The 20,802-nt window shown below is 42.6% G+C and overlaps 3 protein-coding genes, 1 non-coding gene and 1 pseudogene across 5 annotated transcripts; 2 read left to right on the top strand and 3 right to left on the bottom strand.

Moving 5' to 3' along the window:
• The first annotated feature begins 214 nt into the window (after positions 1 to 214).
• Positions 215 to 2,392, top strand: nppc (natriuretic peptide C). The gene is made up of 3 exons (XM_029001447.1): positions 215 to 366; positions 940 to 1,234; positions 1,911 to 2,392. Exons 1-2 carry the CDS (start codon positions 274 to 276, stop codon positions 1,210 to 1,212), a joined length of 366 nt encoding a protein of 121 aa, XP_028857280.1. The 5' UTR covers positions 215 to 273; the 3' UTR covers positions 1,213 to 1,234; positions 1,911 to 2,392.
• A 2,042-nt stretch (positions 2,393 to 4,434) lies between these two features.
• ncl (nucleolin) lies at positions 4,435 to 11,530 on the bottom strand. The gene is made up of 18 exons (XM_029000477.1): positions 11,382 to 11,530; positions 10,258 to 10,344; positions 10,074 to 10,179; positions 9,859 to 9,966; positions 9,659 to 9,775; positions 9,249 to 9,362; positions 8,892 to 9,002; positions 8,214 to 8,348; positions 8,059 to 8,139; positions 7,715 to 7,838; positions 7,496 to 7,632; positions 7,238 to 7,364; positions 7,017 to 7,153; positions 6,778 to 6,913; positions 6,001 to 6,137; positions 5,794 to 5,920; positions 5,189 to 5,469; positions 4,435 to 5,102 (listed from the first exon to the last, which is right to left on the bottom strand). Exons 1-18 carry the CDS (start codon positions 11,397 to 11,399, stop codon positions 5,041 to 5,043), a joined length of 2,145 nt encoding a protein of 714 aa, XP_028856310.1. The 5' UTR covers positions 11,400 to 11,530; the 3' UTR covers positions 4,435 to 5,040.
• On the bottom strand, positions 5,547 to 5,676 carry LOC114802773 (small nucleolar RNA SNORA75). The gene has a single exon (XR_003751787.1). It is a non-coding gene; the product is annotated as a small nucleolar RNA SNORA75 (small nucleolar RNA).
• A 5,438-nt stretch (positions 11,531 to 16,968) lies between the features above and the next one.
• Positions 16,969 to 17,087, top strand: LOC114802783 (uncharacterized; annotated as a pseudogene).
• Positions 17,088 to 17,213: 126 nt separating this feature from the next.
• Positions 17,214 to 19,694, bottom strand: b3gnt7 (UDP-GlcNAc:betaGal beta-1,3-N-acetylglucosaminyltransferase 7). Of its 2 annotated transcripts, none has more exons than XM_029001270.1 (2): positions 19,619 to 19,694; positions 17,214 to 19,150 (listed from the first exon to the last, which is right to left on the bottom strand). In XM_029001270.1, exon 2 carries the CDS (start codon positions 19,140 to 19,142, stop codon positions 17,922 to 17,924), a length of 1,221 nt encoding a protein of 406 aa, XP_028857103.1. In that variant the 5' UTR covers positions 19,143 to 19,150; positions 19,619 to 19,694; the 3' UTR covers positions 17,214 to 17,921. The 2 variants fall into 2 exon arrangements, with proteins under 2 accessions (XP_028857103.1, XP_028857104.1); XM_029001271.1 differs by having other exon boundaries at positions 17,214 to 19,175; positions 19,619 to 19,686.
• Positions 19,695 to 20,802: the final 1,108 nt, after the last annotated feature.

Here is a 20,802-nt window from a genome sequence, read left to right on the forward strand (position 1 = left end):
CCAGGGAACCCACGGGTGGGTGAGTGGGGCGGCATAAAAAGTGACAGAAAGGCCACCAGCGTGACCAGGAGCGACGTCACTGACGCTTTCCGACGACGTTCACACGCAGGTAGCCCGGGGAAGGGAGGAGACCACCGGCGTTACGCGGGTCCCCTGACATCACGCTCCGACTATAAAAGGCCGGGGAGGGCGGCGGGGAGACCAGAGCAGCGCCTCGGCACCCCGGAGTAGCACAACGCGGGCACCGAGCGGCGAGTTGGAACCCCGGTCAGGATGAACCTCGGGCATCTGGCGGCCTGCGGACTATTCCTCACGCTGCTGTCGGTCAGCACGACGGCCAGGCCCCTGACGCAGGAGCAGCAGAAGGTGAGGCGGCCTGGACCCGGGAGCCACCTGCTCTCTCTCTCTCTCTCTCTGTCTCTCTCTGTCTCTGTCTCTCTCTCTCTCTCTCGCCGGACGGGCGCGAACAGCTTCGGTCCCGCGGACGTAGTTCCACGCGGGGAGGACGGCGCGTATTGGACGCGAGTGGATAGGTTCACAATTACGCACAAAATCTGACTTACAGGTTTTATAACTATTATGTTAATAACTATTGTGGGTGTTTTTTGGGTGGGGTTACACACTCGCCTATGAACCAGAAGACCCAGGTTCAAATCCCACTTACTACCGTTGTGTCCCTGAGCAGGACACTTAACCCTGAGTGTCTCCTGGGGGGGGACTGTCCCTGTAACTACTGATCGTAAATCGCTCTGGATAAGGGCGTCTGATAAAATGCTGTAAATGTAAATGTCATCGTCTCGGGAAAGATCCAGATTTTTTGTCTTTCTTTCCTTTTCCTGAAATAGGAACGTGTGCGGGTCCGAACGACTACCGTCGCCCCGTTAAATTGCGCACGGGTCCGTGGGCTTTTCTCGCGAGATTAACCGCCGTGTCTTCCAGTCCCTCAGAGCCCTGCTGGGGGACGAGCTGTCCGAGTTCCTGGCCTCGGGCGAGCGGGAGCGGCGGCTGGAGAACATGCGGACCCGGGTGCGCCTGCTGCGCGACCTGCGGCTGGACACGCGCGCCAAGGGCGTGTGGGCGCGCATCATGAACGAGCAGCCGGGCGCGCGGAAGCACAAGTCGGGGAGCAAAAAAGGGGGGTCCTCGCCCAAAAGCGGCTGCTTCGGACACAAGATGGACAGGATAGGCACCATGAGCGGCATGGGCTGTTAGGAGAGGAGCTGGACGTCACTCGGTAAGCACGTGACCTTCTTATGTGTAATAAATAAATTGATAAACAGTGTGAGGGCGTGGTGAGATGAGGCATAGGCAGCTGATGTCGTCTCCTTCTTGGGAAATGGAGGCGGTATGAGGGTCAGGTCACTATGGTCACTTTGACCTTTGACCTCTTATAAAATTGATGCATGTGGTAGACGGATAATTCAGAGGGTCCCCGGTTGCGTCAGACTCCAAAAACGCAATCTGCGCAGCTGTCAGAGTAAAAGTAGGAGACCACCACCGTCCCTCAGACAGCATCCCCACGGTCCTCACGAACCGGACCACACCGACTGTGAACCGCCAGTCTGGAGCGTGGCGGCGAACTGCGCACAAGCGGGGTGGCCAGCATGGCGGAAAATAGCAGCAGGTCCCACGACTGGCGGCGTACAGTAGAGTGAAAGCACAACAGCAGTTGTTTTGGCACGGCCGCACGCTGTGATTCATACAGTAATTGGTGGATGACTAAGTGTGCGCGCTATTTAGACAGTAGCCCTCAATTTTCCCTGTGCGGACTGCAACACGGCCGGTGCGAAAAAGATTTGCCCTCATGGGAGCCGTGAAGGATTGCGTATTGTTGTGCATCGTCTAGCGGTTAAAAAAAAAAATCTGTACTCGTCAGATGATTCTTTAATTTTTGTGTTCTCCCCCCACAGAGCGTTCAGAAGACCATTGGGTTTGGACAACGTTTGTTATGTCTTCATTTGAGTCAAGAAACGTTACGAAAACCAGATCTCATGGTACGAGAGTCACCACGACCAGCACAAGTGTGAACTATGACCAACAAATTAAAGAAAAATGTTTATGACACAGACATCAAACACTACAAAACGGAGGGACAATGATGGCGTAAAAAAAAACAGCGAACCCACCCGCCCCCTGCAAAGCTGTATATTGTTGCTGCTGCTGTACATCCATGTACTTTATTCCTGCATAAATGTATTTATGTTAAAAAAAAAAAACTATTTATATGTTTATAAAAAAAAGAGATATTTATAAATATGAGTTTTATTTATGTAACATTTTGAAATGAATGCAAACTGGAGGTCAATTCTGTTTGTAACTTTCCTTTGTTTTAAATAGTTGTAAATGTTTGAAACATTTAAAAAAAAGATTAAAAAACATTTCTCATGCACGATTTCTTGGTTTGTTTCTAAATTAAATTGTGGGGATTGTGATGAGAGAGTTTGAGACGCCATCATTATCGCGCCATTGAGGAGTTCGTATGCCGTTTTGTTCATAATAGTAATAAGAAGCTAAGCTGCCTCTAGAAAGTGGACAATCACGTCACCCAAGTTCTCAACAAGGTACGTGACCCCATGCTGACCCAGAGCGACTAACCTGTAATTAGCTAATTTTAGATCATTAGATGATGAGACAAATGACCTGAGCAAAGGAAGGAAGGAAGCTTATGCTTTCAAGTAGATGCTCTTCACGTCTCCACCCGGTAGACTGAACTTTGACAGTGAAACCGAAAAAAGGTGGAATGGATGCAAGCAGAGATCTCATAAAGAGGGGCATGAGAAACCCGCCGAATCTCACACCTCTGGCACAGCCTTATTTCAATGAGTTATGATATATAATATGAGATATTAAAGATATTCTCTGGTATCTGAGTCACCATATTGTGACCGACGTGACCGATGAGAGCTCATGGACGCACATGAGCCGTATTATAGTGAGTGCTTTTACTGATTCATTTACTTATTTATGACACACAAAAACATAATTTTATAGTTCAAGCCGTGGCTCAATGATTTCCAGTGTTCATAAAATGGTACAGTGCATCAGTAGGAAACTCAATAAAAACAACTCCACAAGCCACTGTGGCGAAGCCATTTTTGTGCAAGTTGTATCCTATTTTTGATAAACGTGGCATTTTTGCCATAATTGTCGGACAAAGGTGAGGTCTGAGACCTAATGGTCTCTATCCAATTGTAAACTTGTGGAGTTTGCAAAAGCACAGCGTTAGTGACTGGCTGCTCCGAGGCAGCTCAGAGAACTGACTGTTCAAATGAAACACGGCTGGTGTCAGGGGGGAAAAAAGAGTGCCACTACCAGAAATGTGAGAGTGTGCTTCTAGCAACAAGCAATACTGACCTCCTATAAACAAGTACAACTGGGCTTGCATTTCATCGAATTGCAATTAGTTAGCCACTACCGGATGAGTTGAGTCAAATACCAATTCTAACAAAATCATATGACTGGGTGTCCTGTCAAAAGTAGGTTTAAAGGAGAGGTAATACACCAGTCAACTGTGATTGTTGATGGCTGTTTTCATAGTCAAGGCATCAAGTGACATTGTGGCTGTAAAAAAAATGTTATTTAAAGAGCTACACGTTTACATTACAGTGCATTTACAGCATTTATCAGACACCCTTATCCAGAGTGACTTACAATCAGTAGTTACAGGGATAATATAAGTGTCTTGTGAGGTAGTAAGTGGAGTTTGAACCTGTGATGCTGTGGTCGTCTGGTTCATAGGCAAGTGTACCAACTAGGCTACTGAACGGTATATGGGAATCGGCAATTAGGCACTCACTGGCTTTATTGAAATTGAACATTGTCAGAGCGGTGCAGCTCAGGTCCAGCAAGGGCTGTCTGTGAAAGGGACAGGGACGTCTGCCTTGCACTGCAGCTTTTATAGTATAATGTCTACGACGGCATGGCCAGGTCCCAACGCATGTTAATTAGAGCTTTTTTTCTTCTGTTTGTGGTCCTCGATCATTCACAGATGCGAAATGAATAAACGAGCTTCAAAATGGGACATCATTGTAGGACCCAGAACTCATCAAATTGCCAGGTCAAAAGCAGCTATAGACACAGACTGATATCCAGGTGTGAGCCGAAGAAGGTTTAATCAAAAGTACAAAAGGTCAGTGGCACACCAAGGTCATACAAATACTTCACACATTGGAGAAGACACCCATACTACAGTATTATAATTAACTGCACAGTTCACTTTTTAGATAGAGTTCAGGTGAGGATAACGTTAATGTGGGTGTCAGTTTCATGCTGTTATTCTACCCCCTTGTGGCAATAATATATAACTACAGTCGAAAAGCTGTAATGCGCAGCACACACGATTGATACACGCAAAAGCACCAGACAATTGATGTTTATAATGTTCTCTAATGAAGAAAAACATACACTAGACACACTTAAGAAGCGCAGACAAAATTTATGTTTACTTTTTTTTTTTTTTTAATTCAAATTTGTTATACCAAACCGAATACTACAAAATATCAATGGTGTCTTATAAAATTTCACCCACCCAAAACACAAGACAGTACACATCTACTAGATTCCACATGCCCAAAAGAGTCAGGGCTCATTTAATCTTTCATTACAATAGGTTTTGCACATCTCCGGTAAAACTTGGACCTAAAGCAAACACGAACTCAAATAAAAATGTATGATTAAATCACTTCAAAAAAAACAAAAAAAAAAACAAAACAAAAAAAAAAGTAAAAAGAAATAATACAAATGGATGCATGTACAATATGTACCTATTCCAACAGAGCATTTACATATGGGCATCACTTCCCATTCGTAGGCTTTCCGAAAGGACACATGAAAACATTCGTGGCAGTTGGGGTTTCTCTGGATTCACCAAGATCTTCAGTTAAAGGAGAAAAGTACAGGAGCCGAGGCCTAGGACCAATGCGGCCATTTACAGTTTAAATCACAGACACTTTCTGGAATGTCCAAAAGGCTCCGCAAGCCTCAACACACGGTGATGAACAGAGTCAATTTAAACAAATATTAAAAAAAAAAAAAAAAAAATTAGTCATCAAACTTTATCTTCTTCCCCTGAGGTTTTCCTCCAAATCCACCACCTCTGCCTCCTGCCAAATTAAAACAAATATCAATACAAGACATTTTCAAGAAAGAGTTTAGGAAGTTCTCAATGAGTGAAAACTTCAGCATTTACCTCCAAATCCACCACGGCCACCTCCTCGACCGCCCCCACGGCCGCCGCCCCCACGACCACCCCTGAATCCTCCACCTCCTCTTCCTCCACGGCCACCACCTCGTCCACCAAAACCTCCACGACCGCCAAACCCGCCGCGACCGCCAAATCCTCCACGGCCGCCCTCTCCCTTAGGCCTGGCGTAGTCCAAGGTCACTCTTTGTCCGTCAATCTCGCCATCATCCATGGCCTCTTTCGCCGCTTTGCAGTCATCCGCACTGTCAAAGTCTACAAAACCAAACCTATGTGGAAAAAAATGAAAAATACAATATTATACAGGCTAGAAGAATGGAAATAAACAAAAACGGAAAAATGACAAGCATGTTCCACATCAGACATGGGCAACTCCAACCAAAGAAAGAGGTCCCTGTTTAATTGTGACGTTAGTCTACTTCTCTTGCGAATCCATCCACCGCCACTGACTGGCAGAGAGGAGCTCATGAGAAGACCAAATTACTGTAATACATTGGTAATGATGCAGCCTTAAGCATTTAGACAAATGTGCAGTTGCAGTTTCATTTTTTATTCAACATATAAAGAAAGATTGAATTCCCCCCGATATTTACCCTTTTGAACACCCTGTATCCCGGTCTGTGACTATTCTGGCTCCAGTAGCACCTTCAAAAGAATCTTTTAAAGTCTGGTCTGTTGTGTCCTCTGACAATCCTTTCACAAACAGAGTTTTTGTGGGCCCTAAAAGAAGAAAAATGATGAAAAATCATTAAAAATCTATGAGGAAAAAATAAAAATAAATTCTCTTGTTGTTAACGCACCAGATCCAAAGTCTGATTTCTGGCCGCTGTTCTGACTGAATTCTAATCTAATGCTTCTGCCTTCCACCTCTGTGTTTTGCTGAGAATCCATGGCCTCCTTTGCATCATCAGCGCTCTCAAACTCCACAAAAGCGTAACTAGAAAAAAGCAGACGGAATATTTAATATTCAGAATATTCAGTAACTGAGCAGATTGTGTGTAAAAGGTTGGGCTGAACAATTTCAAGAAAAAATGAACAGCGATTTGACATCCTAATTTAAATTACGATTACTTACTATGTGTATTACAACTGCAGCATAATCATTCATTTAAACAAACTGCATACAACTAGCATACCACGAGGTGAGAGCAAGTGCGTGTTTTAACACATATCTGATTAGCCATCAGACCACGGCATGTGCCACGCTTCGCTCTGAAACCCCCTTATTTTCTATGGCTTGCATGTGGAACGGTAGCCAGTGCAGCATACGCAATGGTTAGGGCTTTTGCGATGCGCTGAGCACAGCACAAGCATGCCAACTTGGTCAAAGTTTAAATCTGTTGAACTTTGACCGATGCACATGATTCATTTTTGCATGACCAGGTGTTCAATAGTCCCATTTGAAACACCCACACAAAAGCAGGAATGGAGAAAAAAAACTGATCAGTCTGAGTGTCCAGATATCTACAACATTATGGTCTTACTTGGGAGTTTAGAAAACCACACCTAATTTTGAGTTAACCAATTTTTTATCACTTTCATATATTGTTCAGCCCATGTTTTTTTTTTTTTTTTACCCTTTGGGTCTGCCATTGTTCTGTGGAATTCTAATGGCTACTGCTTTTTCAAAAACACTTTGGAGGGAATCTTCTGTTGCATTGTAGGACAGATTGTTGACCACCAGAGTTTTGCTGGCAGCGGCTGGAGATGCAGCTGAAATGAAGACAGAAAATGATCAAAATCACATCCCGACGCTGAATAGGGGTGTATCAAAAGGCAATGTGCAGATCATGGTATACATGAAGAGAACAGACACCTGGTGCTCTGCTGCCTTGGCGACTTTTCTCTCCAGTGAAGTCAATCATGATTGAGCGCCCCTGGAGATCGGCACCTTGATACTCTTCCATGATCTTCTCTGCGATGGCCTCAGTCTTGAACTCAACATAAGCTATTCTGTTGGTGGAGACACAGGTCAGTCAATATAATATTAATGAACTTGAAGGATAAGCCACAAAACCTGAAAACACAAAATCTTACCCTCTGCTGGATCCGTTCATTCCAAAAGGAACCCTGATATCTATTGCCTGGTCAAAGATTTCTTTCAAATCATCTTGTGTAACAGAGTATGGAAGGTTCTTCACAAACAGTGTCCTTGCATCTCTCTCTGCAAAAAAGAAAACACTTTTTTTTAAAAAAGGTAGAAAAATTTACTGCTTTGTATCAAGGTATCAACATAAATACCCAACCAGGATATTCGGCATTTCAATATGGTCCTGCTTTTAACAGGCAGCTAACCTTTTTTGCTCTCCTGGGAGCTCTCTTTGCTCCTAGCCCGGTCAAGCTTCACTGGTTGTCCCATAAATTTTTTCCCATCAAGTTCAAGAGCTTTCTGCAGGTCTTCCTCTGAGCTGAAGTCAACATAACCAAATTTCCTAAAGGAAGAAAGGACATCCTAGTTTCAAATCTCTGTATTTAGCAAAAAACAGTCAAGGCCTGTTGCTCACGTTCACTTACTTTGAGCTCCCCAAGCGCACATCCTGAGTTTCAAGGCCTTCTTTGGAGAAGAAATTGGACAAAGCCTCTTTGATTTGGTCAAAATCCTTATTGGAGTTCAGGTTACCAACAAATAGGCTAAAACCTTTATTTAAAAAAAAAAAAATAAAAAAAATGTAATTATTTTCTAGGCAGTTTATAAAAACCTTAGGCCATGCAAGCAAGAAAAACCATTTGTGGCAGCCAAAACCATGCAATCAGATAATCACAGTGACATCAAATACATTCAGTATTAAGTCCCTTGTTGTTCATCACTTCAATGGCATCGCTCCAAGTTTAACACTAATTATCTCAGTGTACCTCACCTTCACCATCAGTTTTGGCCTTTTTGGCAGGAGGTGTTGCTTTCTTGTTATCAGCCTTCCTCTTAGCAGGTGTGACTGGGGCTGTAAAATAAGCAAAAGGTTAGACTTACCAAAATAAGATAAAAGAACAAATACAATAAAAGGTAATTAAAAACCTTCATCCTCCTCATCTTCATCCTCCTCCTCATCATCGTCGTCGTCGTCTTCATCATCTTCAGATTCCTCTTTAGCCTTAACCATGCCTGCTTTTTTACCTGGGGCAGGTGTGGTGTCCATCTCCTCCTCAGATTCTATGAACATATGAGTGAAAAGCGGCTGTAAAACCCTTTCGAGCCAGTATTTCAGAGGAGCAGGCAAATCAGATCGTAATAAACTAAACATCCAGAACTAAGTCCCCTTAATAATTTATATAAGTCATACAAAAGTGTGTCAATTAAATTTATCAATTCAAACACTCAGTTCAGGACTAGGCTTAACCCATGAACAGAATAAGAGATCCTACATGTATCGAAGCCGTATGTATAATAAGCATGAATATTATCAGCATATTTGGTAAAACGGTGGCATGGTTCTGCTGTTAGAAAAAAAAAAAAAAAATCAAATAGCAAATCTTAGTGTGCTATTGGTTTACTCTTGGATGGGTTGACCCCTACTGCAGCACTGTGTTTGCAGAACCCGTCGCCAATATTATTCTCTTATTCTGTTGCAGAATAAAATATAACGTAAAAAAAAAAACTACAGGATGGGATCATTTATGTTCCAATTGCTGGTAATGCTCAGCAATAGCATACAATTAGTTAAAACTGTGGAATAAAACAAAGATATGCTCAAACCATCATCATCATCCTCTTCATCATCATCTGACTCCTTTTTTGGAGCAGCCTTTACAGGGGCCTTTTTTGCCGCAGCTGCCTTTTTAGGAGGAGGAGGTTCCTCTTCTGAATCTGGAGAAACGGGAATATATAAAATAACATGTCAGACTATCATGTAAGACCTAAACAGATTAACGGACCATAACTCTCATCATTATGGTTAAGTGATTTGTTACTTCATTTCTTCAAAAAATATATATAAATAAATAAAAACAATCGCAGCAAAAATCCAACAAAATGACAAATACATTTGAAGTAATCATTAAAAAATGATTTAACCTAGTTTTTTTAATGTGGTCAAAAAATATAAGTTCACACCATCATCATCATCTTCCTCATCATCATCAGACTCTTCCTTTTTGGGGGCTGCCTTTGCAGGGGCCTTGGCTGGGGTTCCCTTTTTGGGTGGAGGGGCTTCTTCTTCAGACTCATCTATGGTAAATATTCAATATCAACCCATGCATCAACACAGAAAATGGCTGATTTTCAAGATTTGGATTAGTCCACAAAGTGACCATTAATTTACTTATTTTATTTAACAATACCGGACATTTACATGCATGCTGCACCAAGTAAACCTAAAAATGCACACATTACAGACAGATTGGCTCTGCAGACCTTAAACTCTGGACTTAAGCATTACTTTTTAAAGATATTTAAGGCCTAACTTTTGGAAAGCACAATCTAAGACTTTTTTTAAACTGCAGAAACCCTATTAATTTACTCACCATCTTCCTCATCCTCAGACTCAGCTTTTTTGGGGACAGGCTTTGCTGGGGTGGCTTTAGCTGCAGGCTTGGCAGGAGTCGCCTTTTTTGGGGGAGGGGCTTCTTCTTCTGATTCATCTAAAATAAAAAAAAAATAAAAAAAAGGTTCAACTCAAAAGACACAAGCAAAGAAATTATACATGAACACATCAAAATTATACCATCATCTTCCTCCTCAGATTCTTTTGCCGGGGCTGCTTTCTTTGCTGCTTTTGCTTTCGTCACTTTCGCAGGTTTAGCTGCTTTCTTGGTAGGTGGAGCCTCCTCTTCTGCAAACATATGGCAAACATGCATTACTTAATTATATTACAGCTGACTACACATTTAACCATTCTGGATTTATGTTGAAATACATTCACATCGACAAGCCACATACCCGAATCATCCTCATCATCATCTTCACTCTCTGCTTTCGCCTTTCCATTTTTGGCCGCTTTGACTTGGGCAACTGCTTTCTTTGTGACTGCCTTCACTGGGGGTGCCTACAAAAGCAGAAAAAAAATTAAGCAACCAGAACAGACAATTAAACTCAGATTCAAAACTCTGGCCACTTTCCACACCTCTTCTTCCTCGCTCTCCTCACTGGACTCCTCCACTTCTTTGGGTGGCGGTGGCTTTTTCTTAGGGGGTGCTTGAGTTTTCGCTGCCTGGAAAACGCATAAAATACATGCATTTAATACTTAGAACGAGCAGTTGGAAAGTAAGTTGGGTCTGAAGCCGCGACTAGCATTCTAGTCCATGGACGAGTGCTAGCCGCTGGGCAAATAAAAATATACATTTCCCCTCAATATCACGACGGCATTCGTACTGCACATTAAAAGAGACCAAATGTTGAGCGGACATTAACGCAAAACAACGCACGCAGACGTAAGAAGTCGGTTGGGGTGACGTGAACAGAGGAACCCCAGTTAAGAGGAGCTACCCACGTGGTGCTCACGTTAGTTAGCGTACGCTAACTAGCAAACCGCGTTAGCGTGCTAGCGCACCTAGCCCGAGTTGCGCATGGCGCAGTAAAAAGATCGAGGCCCGCGACGGCCCCCCAAAACCGCAACGTGGCCCGAAGCGCGGATCAACGCGGGCACTTCGACGTCCGATTCGGTAAAAAAAGAAAAGACCATTTTGCACTTTGCTGCCAAGGGGCATTGTCCGTGAAAAGCTTAGTAGTTTCTCATCGGACCGAACGTCGGCTAAGCTGCGGAAGTCGACGTAAGGGGAGCTTAATACACACACACACACACACACACAATATATTATATATATATATATATAATAAAAAATTAATAAAAACGATAAAATAGCAATCAGCGAGGGGTACGACCATCGAACGGCGAAGTGAGAGCGCTTCGTCGGACCAGGCCACGCTTCGCAACGTGAGCGCGGCGGGGGCGAGCACCGCGGAGAAAAACATGGCTGATCAAATCCGGCCTGAGCGGCGCCGATGCGTTTACGCCGCGCCATTACACGCGTCGTGCAAACGCGCAACAACACGACACAAAACGGCCAAAATCGACAGACGGAAAGCATTTACGTCGAGATTTCAAAATGCATCAGAGCTGGTCGCCACACGCAGTACAATCACTTTCGTCGCAAATGCCCCATTCGGAGCGCAGAATATCGCCCGCGGCAATAATGAACTAGGCGACTACGTTAATTTTCTCTCGTTCTTTCCCCCCATCCATCTTACCTTAGCCAGTTTCACCATGTTTAAAAGGTTTCAACGAAAGACAAAACCAGACTTAATAAAGGGGGAAATAAAACACTACCACTCCACACGTGGTCCTGCCTACTGACTGAAGAGCGTTGAGAGAGAGAAGGGGGACGTGACGCTCCCGCGCGGAGTGGCGACGCGGTCCCGCCCACGCCGTCGCGTCGTCCAATCAGACGACGGTAATTTGCATACGGCGACAGAAGACCGAAAAGAGTCAGCGAAAGTCCGATTTCTCTTTGTTCGCAATATTAAGTACACGTTTTTTTTATTATTGCTAGTTTTTTTTTTTAAAGTTTGTTCCATTTAACAACCAAAGGATACCACTACAAACGCACGATGATCACACGCGCGCATTAAAACCACGCCAGACTCTACGAGTTTAGTAATACATCGATATTGTTGGGGGGGGGGTCTGTTAATACTGTATCCAACAATAATAATTCGTATGAAACACTCACCTAGCACTAATACCACGTGCGCCCCATGTACGAGCAGCTGTCCGGTCGTCCACGTGGTCGGTCGGGACATGGGCTCCAAATCGTTTCCGTTGAGTGAATCCGAGGCAAGGATATCTTTTTTTTTGTTTTGTTTTATTACTTTGCACGTTTTTTTTGCGGTATGTATAATCGTGCTGAACTGCATTCATAACAGTTCATATACAATTACACTTTTACTTTGTAATACCTTCCTTTTATGTTGGGTCAGGTATTAAAAACGTTAAAACATATTCTAGCTTTTACAAAATCGCCATATTTAATATACACACTTACATACTCTTATACTGAAGCATTCTCCCAATAGCTTACAAGTAATGTGACAAAATTTCAGTTTTTTTGGTCCCTTCTTCATACATGACAACAGTGTGCTGTCTACATATGGAATTCCTGTTTTACTGTCTTGTTAAGGTGGACAGACAATGAGAAAGTGTAGAACTGCCTCTCTTCCTCCTCATCGTTTTTAATATAATATAGGGTGGTAGTAGACAAGTACGTAACACACTCGCCTATGAACCAGAAGACCCAGGTTCAAATCCCACCTACTACCATTGTGTCCCTGAGCAAGACACTTAACCCTAAATTGCTCCAGGGGGACTGTCACTCTGGATAAGGGCGTCTGATAAATGCTGTAAAAAGTGTAAATATGGATCAAAATCAGAAAATCATGACTACAGTGTCTGTACAGACTTTCCACCATGCATTGATTTGTTCAAAATGTATGGCAGCCTTGCATTAAACACACTTCTCACAGAAATTTGTTGCAATTACAAAAGCTTTGGTATTTTTATTTATGTTTATTTATACATTTATCAAACGCTTTTATCCAGAGTGACTTACAGTCGGTAGTGACAGGGACAGTCCCTCCTGGAGACACTCAGGGTTAAGTGTCTTGCTCAGGGTCACAATGGTAGAGAAGTGGGGTTTGAATTTGTGACTTTGTGTCTGTGTTACCAACTAGGCTACTACCACCCCCTATTTCTTTGACTCGTACTGGAGGAACACTGCAGAGAAAAAACATATCTGAGAGATTCCACACATAATGTCAGAAATTGATTGTAAGAAATAATTGTATTTTATACACGTGATGCTCCTTCATTTGTAGTGAAACTCATTTAAAATGGAGAAATGTTGACTTGTTTTTGAGTGTCTGTGAGTTCCACATTCAGCACGAAGAAAAAGCAAGAATATTGAAGTATTGTCTGAGGATTTACAAGCAAAAATGCTAGAAATGCATGGACAATCCCAAGTCTACTTCTCATCTCCACAGAGCTTAATGTTCCTGTATCCACTGTGTACAACATTGTAAAGAAGTTTACAGCATATGGCACTGTATCCAATCTCTGTGGACGTTGATGAAAAAGAAAGACTGATGAAATGTTACAATGAAGAATTGTTCGAATGACAGATAAGAAATCTCAACTTCCTAACATTTACATTTACAGCATTTATCAGACGCCCTTATCCAGAGTGGCTTACAATCAGTAGTTACAGGGACAGTCCCCCTGGAGACACTCAGGGTTAAGTGTCTTGCTCAGTGACACAATGGTAGTAAGTGGGATTTGAACCTGGGTCTTCTGGTTCATAGGAGTGTGTTACCCACTAGTTGCCAAACAAATTCAAGCTTGCCTGCATGCCCAAGTTTGAATGGGCTCGGCTCACACAATCCGTCAATATGTGAATGAAAGGGAATAGAGACCTAGGAGGACCCCAAAGCTGACGTGTTAAATCTTACCTTGGGTGCCACAATCCTTCTGGTAGAATGTCCTCTAGACAAATGAGACAAAACCAAGCTTTTTAGCAAAGCACATCATTCCGCTGTTTACCAAAACCAAAAAGAAGCCTTCACAGAAGAGAATATGGTCCCTACCATTGAACATGGAGGATGCTTTTGGGTTGCTTTGTTGCTTTACACATGGGCAGTTCTGCCTTTTTGCATGGTATTAGGACATCTGAAGACAACCAAAGCATTCTGGGGTGCAATTCAGGGCCCAATGTTAAAAATGCTGGGTCTCAACTGGACTTCATATGTCTTGCAGCAGGACAATGACCCAAAGCATACTTCAAAACTACACAGAAATGGTGTTAGACAAAGTGCTGAAGAGTTCTGAAGAGACCATTAATCAGTCTAGATCTAAATTCCATACAGCACGTGTGGAGAGATCTAAAAACAGTAGATGGGAGAAGGAACATTTCAAATCCGAGAGACCTGGAGTAGCTGACAAAGGGAAATGGTCCAAAATTCTAGTTGAGAGGTGGAAAAGAAGAACTTTTTCAGCCCATTTTTATCCTTAATGTTGTTTTGTCTGAGGGTTGTTGTGTTGTAAGTTGTATAGCACCAATGGTCCAGGGGGATGATATTTCATCTCACTGTGTAGTAATATGGGTGGGATGATAATAAAGCCATACTTACTGAACTTAACTAGGCAAAGGAACCGCTGAGTCTGGCCTGATGGTGGATTTCCGATGTTTATGAAAGTGGTTTTGTATGAACAATTGGCATTCAAATAATGTGTTGTGCCAATGCTCATTTTTATTTTTAAGAGAGAGTGAGCTGTCAGATTTTTTTATACACTACTAAGCATGATTATGGTTCTGTGAAATTAAGATTCAAGTGTGATGTGCTTCCATACTTTTTTGGAAACTACAGAACAGACAGTGCTTTTTGTGTGCATGGAGCCAAGTTGCCCACTAGGGGACGCTATGAGTTAATCGAAGTTGACTTGTTTAAAGCCTCTGAAACTGGCTTTTATATGTACAGGCTTATGAATCTGTAGGCATGTTGAAAGAAGTGCATGGTGTCCGGAGTCGGCTCAAACATAACGTTTATATTGTTTTGATAGGATGCTCCTGAGATTTTTGGTAATATGTGAGAACTTGATCTGAGAAATGGAATAGTGGAGGAAAAAAAAAACAATTAGCACATATACTCCAGATAGACGGGTTGGCCAACATTTCAAATGTGAATATGAAGTTTTCAGATGGATGCTTAACCTGAGAACTGATGCCATGACCCAAATTTAAATTTAAACATTAAAAAAAATAAATTGATAAAAAATTGCCAAAATGCCACTTTTAAGGTAGAGGCCAAAAGGGCAGAGCACATATTCGATTTCATTAAACCCCCAGCATTACATTAAACCTCTGAAATTATCCTCTGAAAATCTAATCCAATAATTTATGTATAATGCACATTTGAATAATTACAGTTTCAGGCTTTTGTGCCTGAATTATGTTGCCTATGTTGTCTAGATGATTATGCTAATATTTGAGTTTCCATGGCTCTTTATGTGCATGTTTACAGATCTATTGGGAGGACAAATGTCAGTAAACAAAAATCACGGAAGAGTAGAATTTCACAGCTTCAGATATATTTGCTTTAGCTTGTTTACCTTTCATTTCACCTCCTTTGCTTCCACATTTCTTTCTTGTCCTCCTTTAGCACCATGCATGCGCATTTGAGTAGCAGGTACATGCTTTATAAGAGATGCTTTATAAGAGATTCCCAGGGTTGAATGCAAAGCCTGAATATATGACGTTACTATAGAAAGCTTGTACTGCCATGGAGGTCTACAAGACACCTTTGAAGTTAATGGAGCTGCAGTGTGAAGACCCTTCACTTCACTCCACATTTCCAACATCAAAGGATCGCTCTGACCAAGTGAAAGACCCCTGGGATGAGCTGTCTAACATCTACATAATGAATGTGCATTGAAATTCTTTAGGATTTGTCAAGTCAAACTGAATTTTTTTTAAATTTTGTATATATTGAATATACATTGTGTGATGTTCCCATATCATCCAGACATGATATAGGGCGGTAGTATCCTAGTGGGAAGCACACTCGCCTATGAACCAGAAGACCCAGGTTTAAATCCCTCTTAAGACCATTGTGTCCCAGAGCAAGACACTTAACCCTGAGTGTCTCCAGGAGGACTGTCCCTGTAACTACTGACTGTAAGTCGCTCTGGGTAAAAATGTCTGATAAATGCCGTAAATGTAAATATAATTCCCATCACTTATTTCTTCCATGATAAATGAAAAAAAAAAAACATTTCCATCATTACTTAACATTTTATTAATTATTTGTGTACAATACAATAATTTATGAAAAAGCTTATTTTTTGGCCCAACAGTGAGAAGTAGATCTTTGGTGCCAAAACTGATCTGAGGAGTGAAGAGACCTCCGGCTAGACCTCTCTAGCCAGTGATGTAGTGTTTGAGAATATACTATTAACAATATAAAACATGGAATCTAAAGCAAACAGTTCTTCCTTTGAGATTAGATTCTAGACAAGTTCCATTACAGAAGTAAACTGAACATTTTTTTAACAATTTGTCACCAACCAGCCTTATTTACATTCAAAGATTTGTGCCATTTTGCAGATCATCCATAAAATGTGAATCCTGAAACTCTCACATTTATTCACAAACATAACTTTAAACTATGTACACATTTGCCTTACACTGGAAAATCAGTTTAAGGCTCATCCCAATGTAACCCATGTCCCACACTGGCAATGGGTAAAATAAAAAAAATTAAAACATGTACCTGCAGTAGTTATTGGTTCGGTTCATAGTTTAAATGTAAGCATAATATCTCTCTTAAGTACGAAAGAGCACTGGAATTGCTCATAACCAATATTAAATAAAGTTTATCAAATAGGGGAGCACCTGCTGATTTTGTCAGTTTGCCCAATAACAACGAAATGATCAGTGTCTAATGGTAGGTTTAACATTGAAAGTGAACCAATAAATTAATGAGCATTTTAATTAACGAAGAATCCCCTACCAAACAGAAAGATTTCTGGCTCCAGTTGTATTTTATACAGGTAAGGAGCTGACAGTAGAGGGCTGAAATCCTGCAGTGTTTGCAAGGTCCCGCTGATCCACAAAGCACAGTTACAGGTTTGCCACTGAATGTATGAATGAGGTGGACTGGTTGAAAGTGCTGTGGTCAGATGAGACCAACACTGATCTCTTTGGCATCAACTCAACTCGCCGTGTTTGGAGGAGGAGGAATGAACGTGAAGTGATTGTCACGGGGATACACTGCAGCACAGCACAGTGCTTATGGCCATACCAGCCGAAGTACGCCCGATCTTGTCTGACCTCGGAAGCTAAGCAGGGTTGGGCCTGGTTAGTACTTGGATGGGAGACTGCCTGGGAATACCAGGTGCTGTAAGCTTTAACTAATCGGGGCAGTGGTGGCCTAGCAGTTAAGGAAGTGGCCCCGTAATCAGAAGGTTGCCGGTTCGAATCTCGAGCCGCCAAGGTGCCACTGAGGTGCCACTGACCAAGGTCCCTTCCCCACACACTGCTCCCCGAACGCCTGTCATGGCTGCCCACTGTTCACCAAGGGTGATGGTTAAACGTAATGTGTCCTCTGCTTTTAACCCACGGGGCCGCTTCCTTGACCGCTAGGCCACCACTGCGGCCTATGACTGTAAGAAAATACCATCTAAATGCGTTTCTGTCAAGGCGACAGGACAATTGAAATGCAACAAAAGGGAGGATGCAGTGGGCCATGTACCGTCACATCTTGCATGAGATCCTCCTTCCCTCTGCCAGGGCATTAAAAATGGAGGATCTGCAAAGAAGAGTCCTCCTTGAGATTTGTACAAACCTCGTGCCCAACTACAAGAAACATCCGACCTGTAGGGGGACCAAATTATTGTTTCCCACACTGTATGTATGTATATGTATACCATTTAAGACACGCTGTCTCCGTGAGGTAGAATATTTTGTTGCTTCCTGCATTTGTGGTTTCTCTGATAGTTGTGAAAAAAGTGCAGACCATCTCACGTTCATCCAACAAAGTGTCACTAAATGAGTTCATTGTGACATTCTCTATGCATATAAATAGAATTCACCAAATACCACATTTTCCTTCACAACAGTACATAAATAAAAAATTAGGTCTCCAAAAACAGGAGTACTTTAGCTTGAGTGAACTCAATTAATAATTCATCCATTTTGTCTGTCTTCTTCTGACTCATCACTCTTGCTGATGAGGTTCCGGCTATAAAATCGCTAACTTTTGTGAGCAGGTGATGTTGCCGTTGACCAGTTTCCACATGTTTATAAGGTCCGGTGGGAGCAGTTTGTGTACAACTAGCATGCTTTTGAAGAAACATGGCTCCCTATTCAGTCTGCTCTTCTTGTTCTTGACGAGTCCAAAGGTCTTGAAGGCATTGTGCTTGATTGGTGTGACCTGAAGAACCTCCAGACACATTCCGAGGAACACATCATCGATGGGGTATAGCTCTAAAGTGTCAGAAACTAAGTTAAGCTTCCGGGTGAGAGGTCCATCCATCACAAAGCCCCCACCACCAGCGTAGGGCGGGTAGTAGGTCTTGTTGTAAAGTGCTTGTGGGATGTAGTACTTATTCTCCTTCTTCCGTATGGGCTTGGCCTTAAAGATGACATCACCAACAAAGAGGTTTCTGACATTTCTGCTCATCTCCAAATAGTCAATAATGTTCTCCACGCTGACGAACACATCGTCATCTCCCTTGAAGACATAATGGACATTGGGACAGTAGGTTGAAAACCACTTGAGGAAGTGTGTCTCCTTGAGGGTCAGGTTGAAGAAGCTGTCCAAGAAGTCCCACTGCAGGATGTCCCTGTAGATGTAGTCTTCATACTCGAGCAACTTCTGGTGGTGAGCCCTTTCTGCCTCGCTGGACGGAGCCCCGAGGAGGAAGAGTGTCTTGATCTGCTTTCCGTCGACCACCTGCTCCTTGCCCCATGTCTTGCGTATAACTTCCCTCCGATCGTACTGTGTTATGATGGACTTCACCACCATCAGCAGGTAAACGTCCCCTGTGCATTTCTCTGGATGGTTTATCGTTATGGGAAAATACCTGCAGTGGCGGTAAAGCAGAAACTGCTTGAAGTTCGGCTCCAAGCCGACAAACCAGTCAGAGGTTGAAAAATTGAGGTTGGCACTGCAGTTCGAACTGGTGACGTCCCACATCCCAGCAGCCCAGTCCTGGGTGACCTGAGGGAGTTCCGTGGAAGCCTCGGGCTGGGGTTTGTAGGGCTTCCAAAAACGGCTGGACACGGAGAAGTAGCCTTTCATTTTACTCCCCAGCACGACCTCCACGCGGGCCTGACTGTCCGGCTGCAGGTGTGTTCCGGGGTTAACGCCGCCCTTCTGGACCACGGTCAGCGTCACCACAGCGAGGACGAACATCAGACACAAAGTCTTATAAACCCTCCAACGGTCCCTGGTAGTCATCCTGGAAGCTGTTAGAGGGGAAAATAAATAACCCTTGAATAGGAAAATGTATTAATATATAACGTAATACATAAAGGAAACAAAGTTAGTTACCGCACCTAATTTATATTAACAAGCACACTCAGGCATTTATTTCTGCAAGAACTTTTTTTTTTTTTTTTACGATTTGTTAGTAAAAAAGGAAAACGGTCTCAGATTTCCTTTTCATTTCCTTCCCTCCATCAGAGATTTCAAACTTTTACTTGAGCCGAAGTCTCTGCATTCCACTTAAACGGCAAAATAATCAGTGACATATTAAAGTTAAAAAAGAGCGCACGAGCAAATATTAACTATCCACAAAAAGGATCCATAATAAATTATAAGTGACGGAACATTTTGTTGCTTTGTAGGACAGGGCAAGTAACCAGTTAAAATGGTCAATTTACTATATATTTTTTTATATATATGTACGTATATATATATATATATATACTTACAGTTCGGCGCAACACGAGTCGACGCAGCGAAATCAGAGCAGCGCGAACACGCCCGGCTGATGGACTGATCCGCGGCCACAGCGCAGCTCCGGCCACGCCGCGCTCCGCGCGTCTTTAAAGGAGGCAGCGGCGGCGTGACGTCACGCCGGCGACCCCACCCCTGCACACACTCAGTGGGTGTGTGGAAGTAGGGATGGTTGTAGTATTAAGGTGAAGAGATGAACTGCTGGGAAACCCTGATTGCGGCTGAGATTGCGCCGGATTCGAAACTCGATTCGCACAGGTCATCTGCGATTAATGGTTGTTACAAAATTATATTAGCCATTAAAGCCAATGGGACCTTTTAAACCAAGAATCCGAGTGGATCCAGTCAGAAAAAAACACCAGTCCTTCTTATATAACTATTTCCATGTAGAGTACAGGCCAAAGGTTTTCTTTATTTTCATGACCATTTACGTTGGTAGATTCTCACTGAAGGCATCAAAACTATGAATGAACACATGTGGAGTTATGTACTTAACAAAAAAGGTGAAATGACTGAAAACATGTTTTATATTCTTCCAAATAGCCACCATTTGCTCTGATTACTGCTTTGAACACTCTTGGCTTTCTCTCGGTGAGCTTCAAGAGGTCGTCACCTGAAACAGTCTTGAAGGAGTTCCCAGAGGTGTTTAGCACTTGTTGGCCCCTTTGCCTTCACTCTGCGGTCCAGCTCACCCCAAACCATCTCGATTGGGTTCAGGTCCGGTGACTGTGGAGTCCAGGTCTCCACTTTTTGTTAAGTACATGACTCCACATGTGTTCATTCATAGTTTTGATGCCTTCAGTGAGAATCTACCAATGTAAATGGTCATGAAAAATTGAATGAGAAGGTGTGTCCAAACTTTTGGCCTGTTTTTAATATATCATTAAGACTTCCTGTCCCCGTCATATTACCTTAACTGCAACACCGGTAGGCTATATCTTATTAATATATAAGTAAGTACTACAGACATTGTTCATGTGTAAATCCTTAGTTTCCTCAATTCATTTCAAAACAGCAGATATTCATTAAACGTTGCCTTTTTTGGGCTATTTGTAATAATTTGTGACATATGCCACTGTTATGCTACACTTCTGAAATGAATGAACAACACTGTTCCTGACTTGATATCAATATCAACCCCCTGTTAGCATCCTGACCA

This window comes from Denticeps clupeoides, chromosome 13 (assembly GCF_900700375.1).
Source record: "Denticeps clupeoides chromosome 13, fDenClu1.1, whole genome shotgun sequence".
Lineage (NCBI taxonomy): Eukaryota > Metazoa > Chordata > Actinopteri > Clupeiformes > Denticipitidae > Denticeps > Denticeps clupeoides.

Coding starts and splice junctions, on each gene's coding strand:
- nppc (XM_029001447.1), top strand. CDS start 274: ATGAACCTCGGGCATCTGGCGGCCTGCGGACTATTCCTCACGCTGCTG. Junction 367..939: donor TGACGCAGGAGCAGCAGAAG/GTGAGGCGGCCT, acceptor CGTGTCTTCCAG/TCCCTCAGAGCCCTGCTGGG.
- ncl (XM_029000477.1), bottom strand. Junction 9,003..9,248: donor TGAGGAAGATGATGATGATG/GTGTGAACTTAT, acceptor CCGTTTCTCCAG/ATTCAGAAGAGGAACCTCCT. Junction 6,914..7,016: donor CCAAGGCAGCAGAGCACCAG/GTGTCTGTTCTC, acceptor TCTTCATTTCAG/CTGCATCTCCAGCCGCTGCC.
- b3gnt7 (XM_029001270.1), bottom strand. CDS start 19,142: ATGACTACCAGGGACCGTTGGAGGGTTTATAAGACTTTGTGTCTGATG.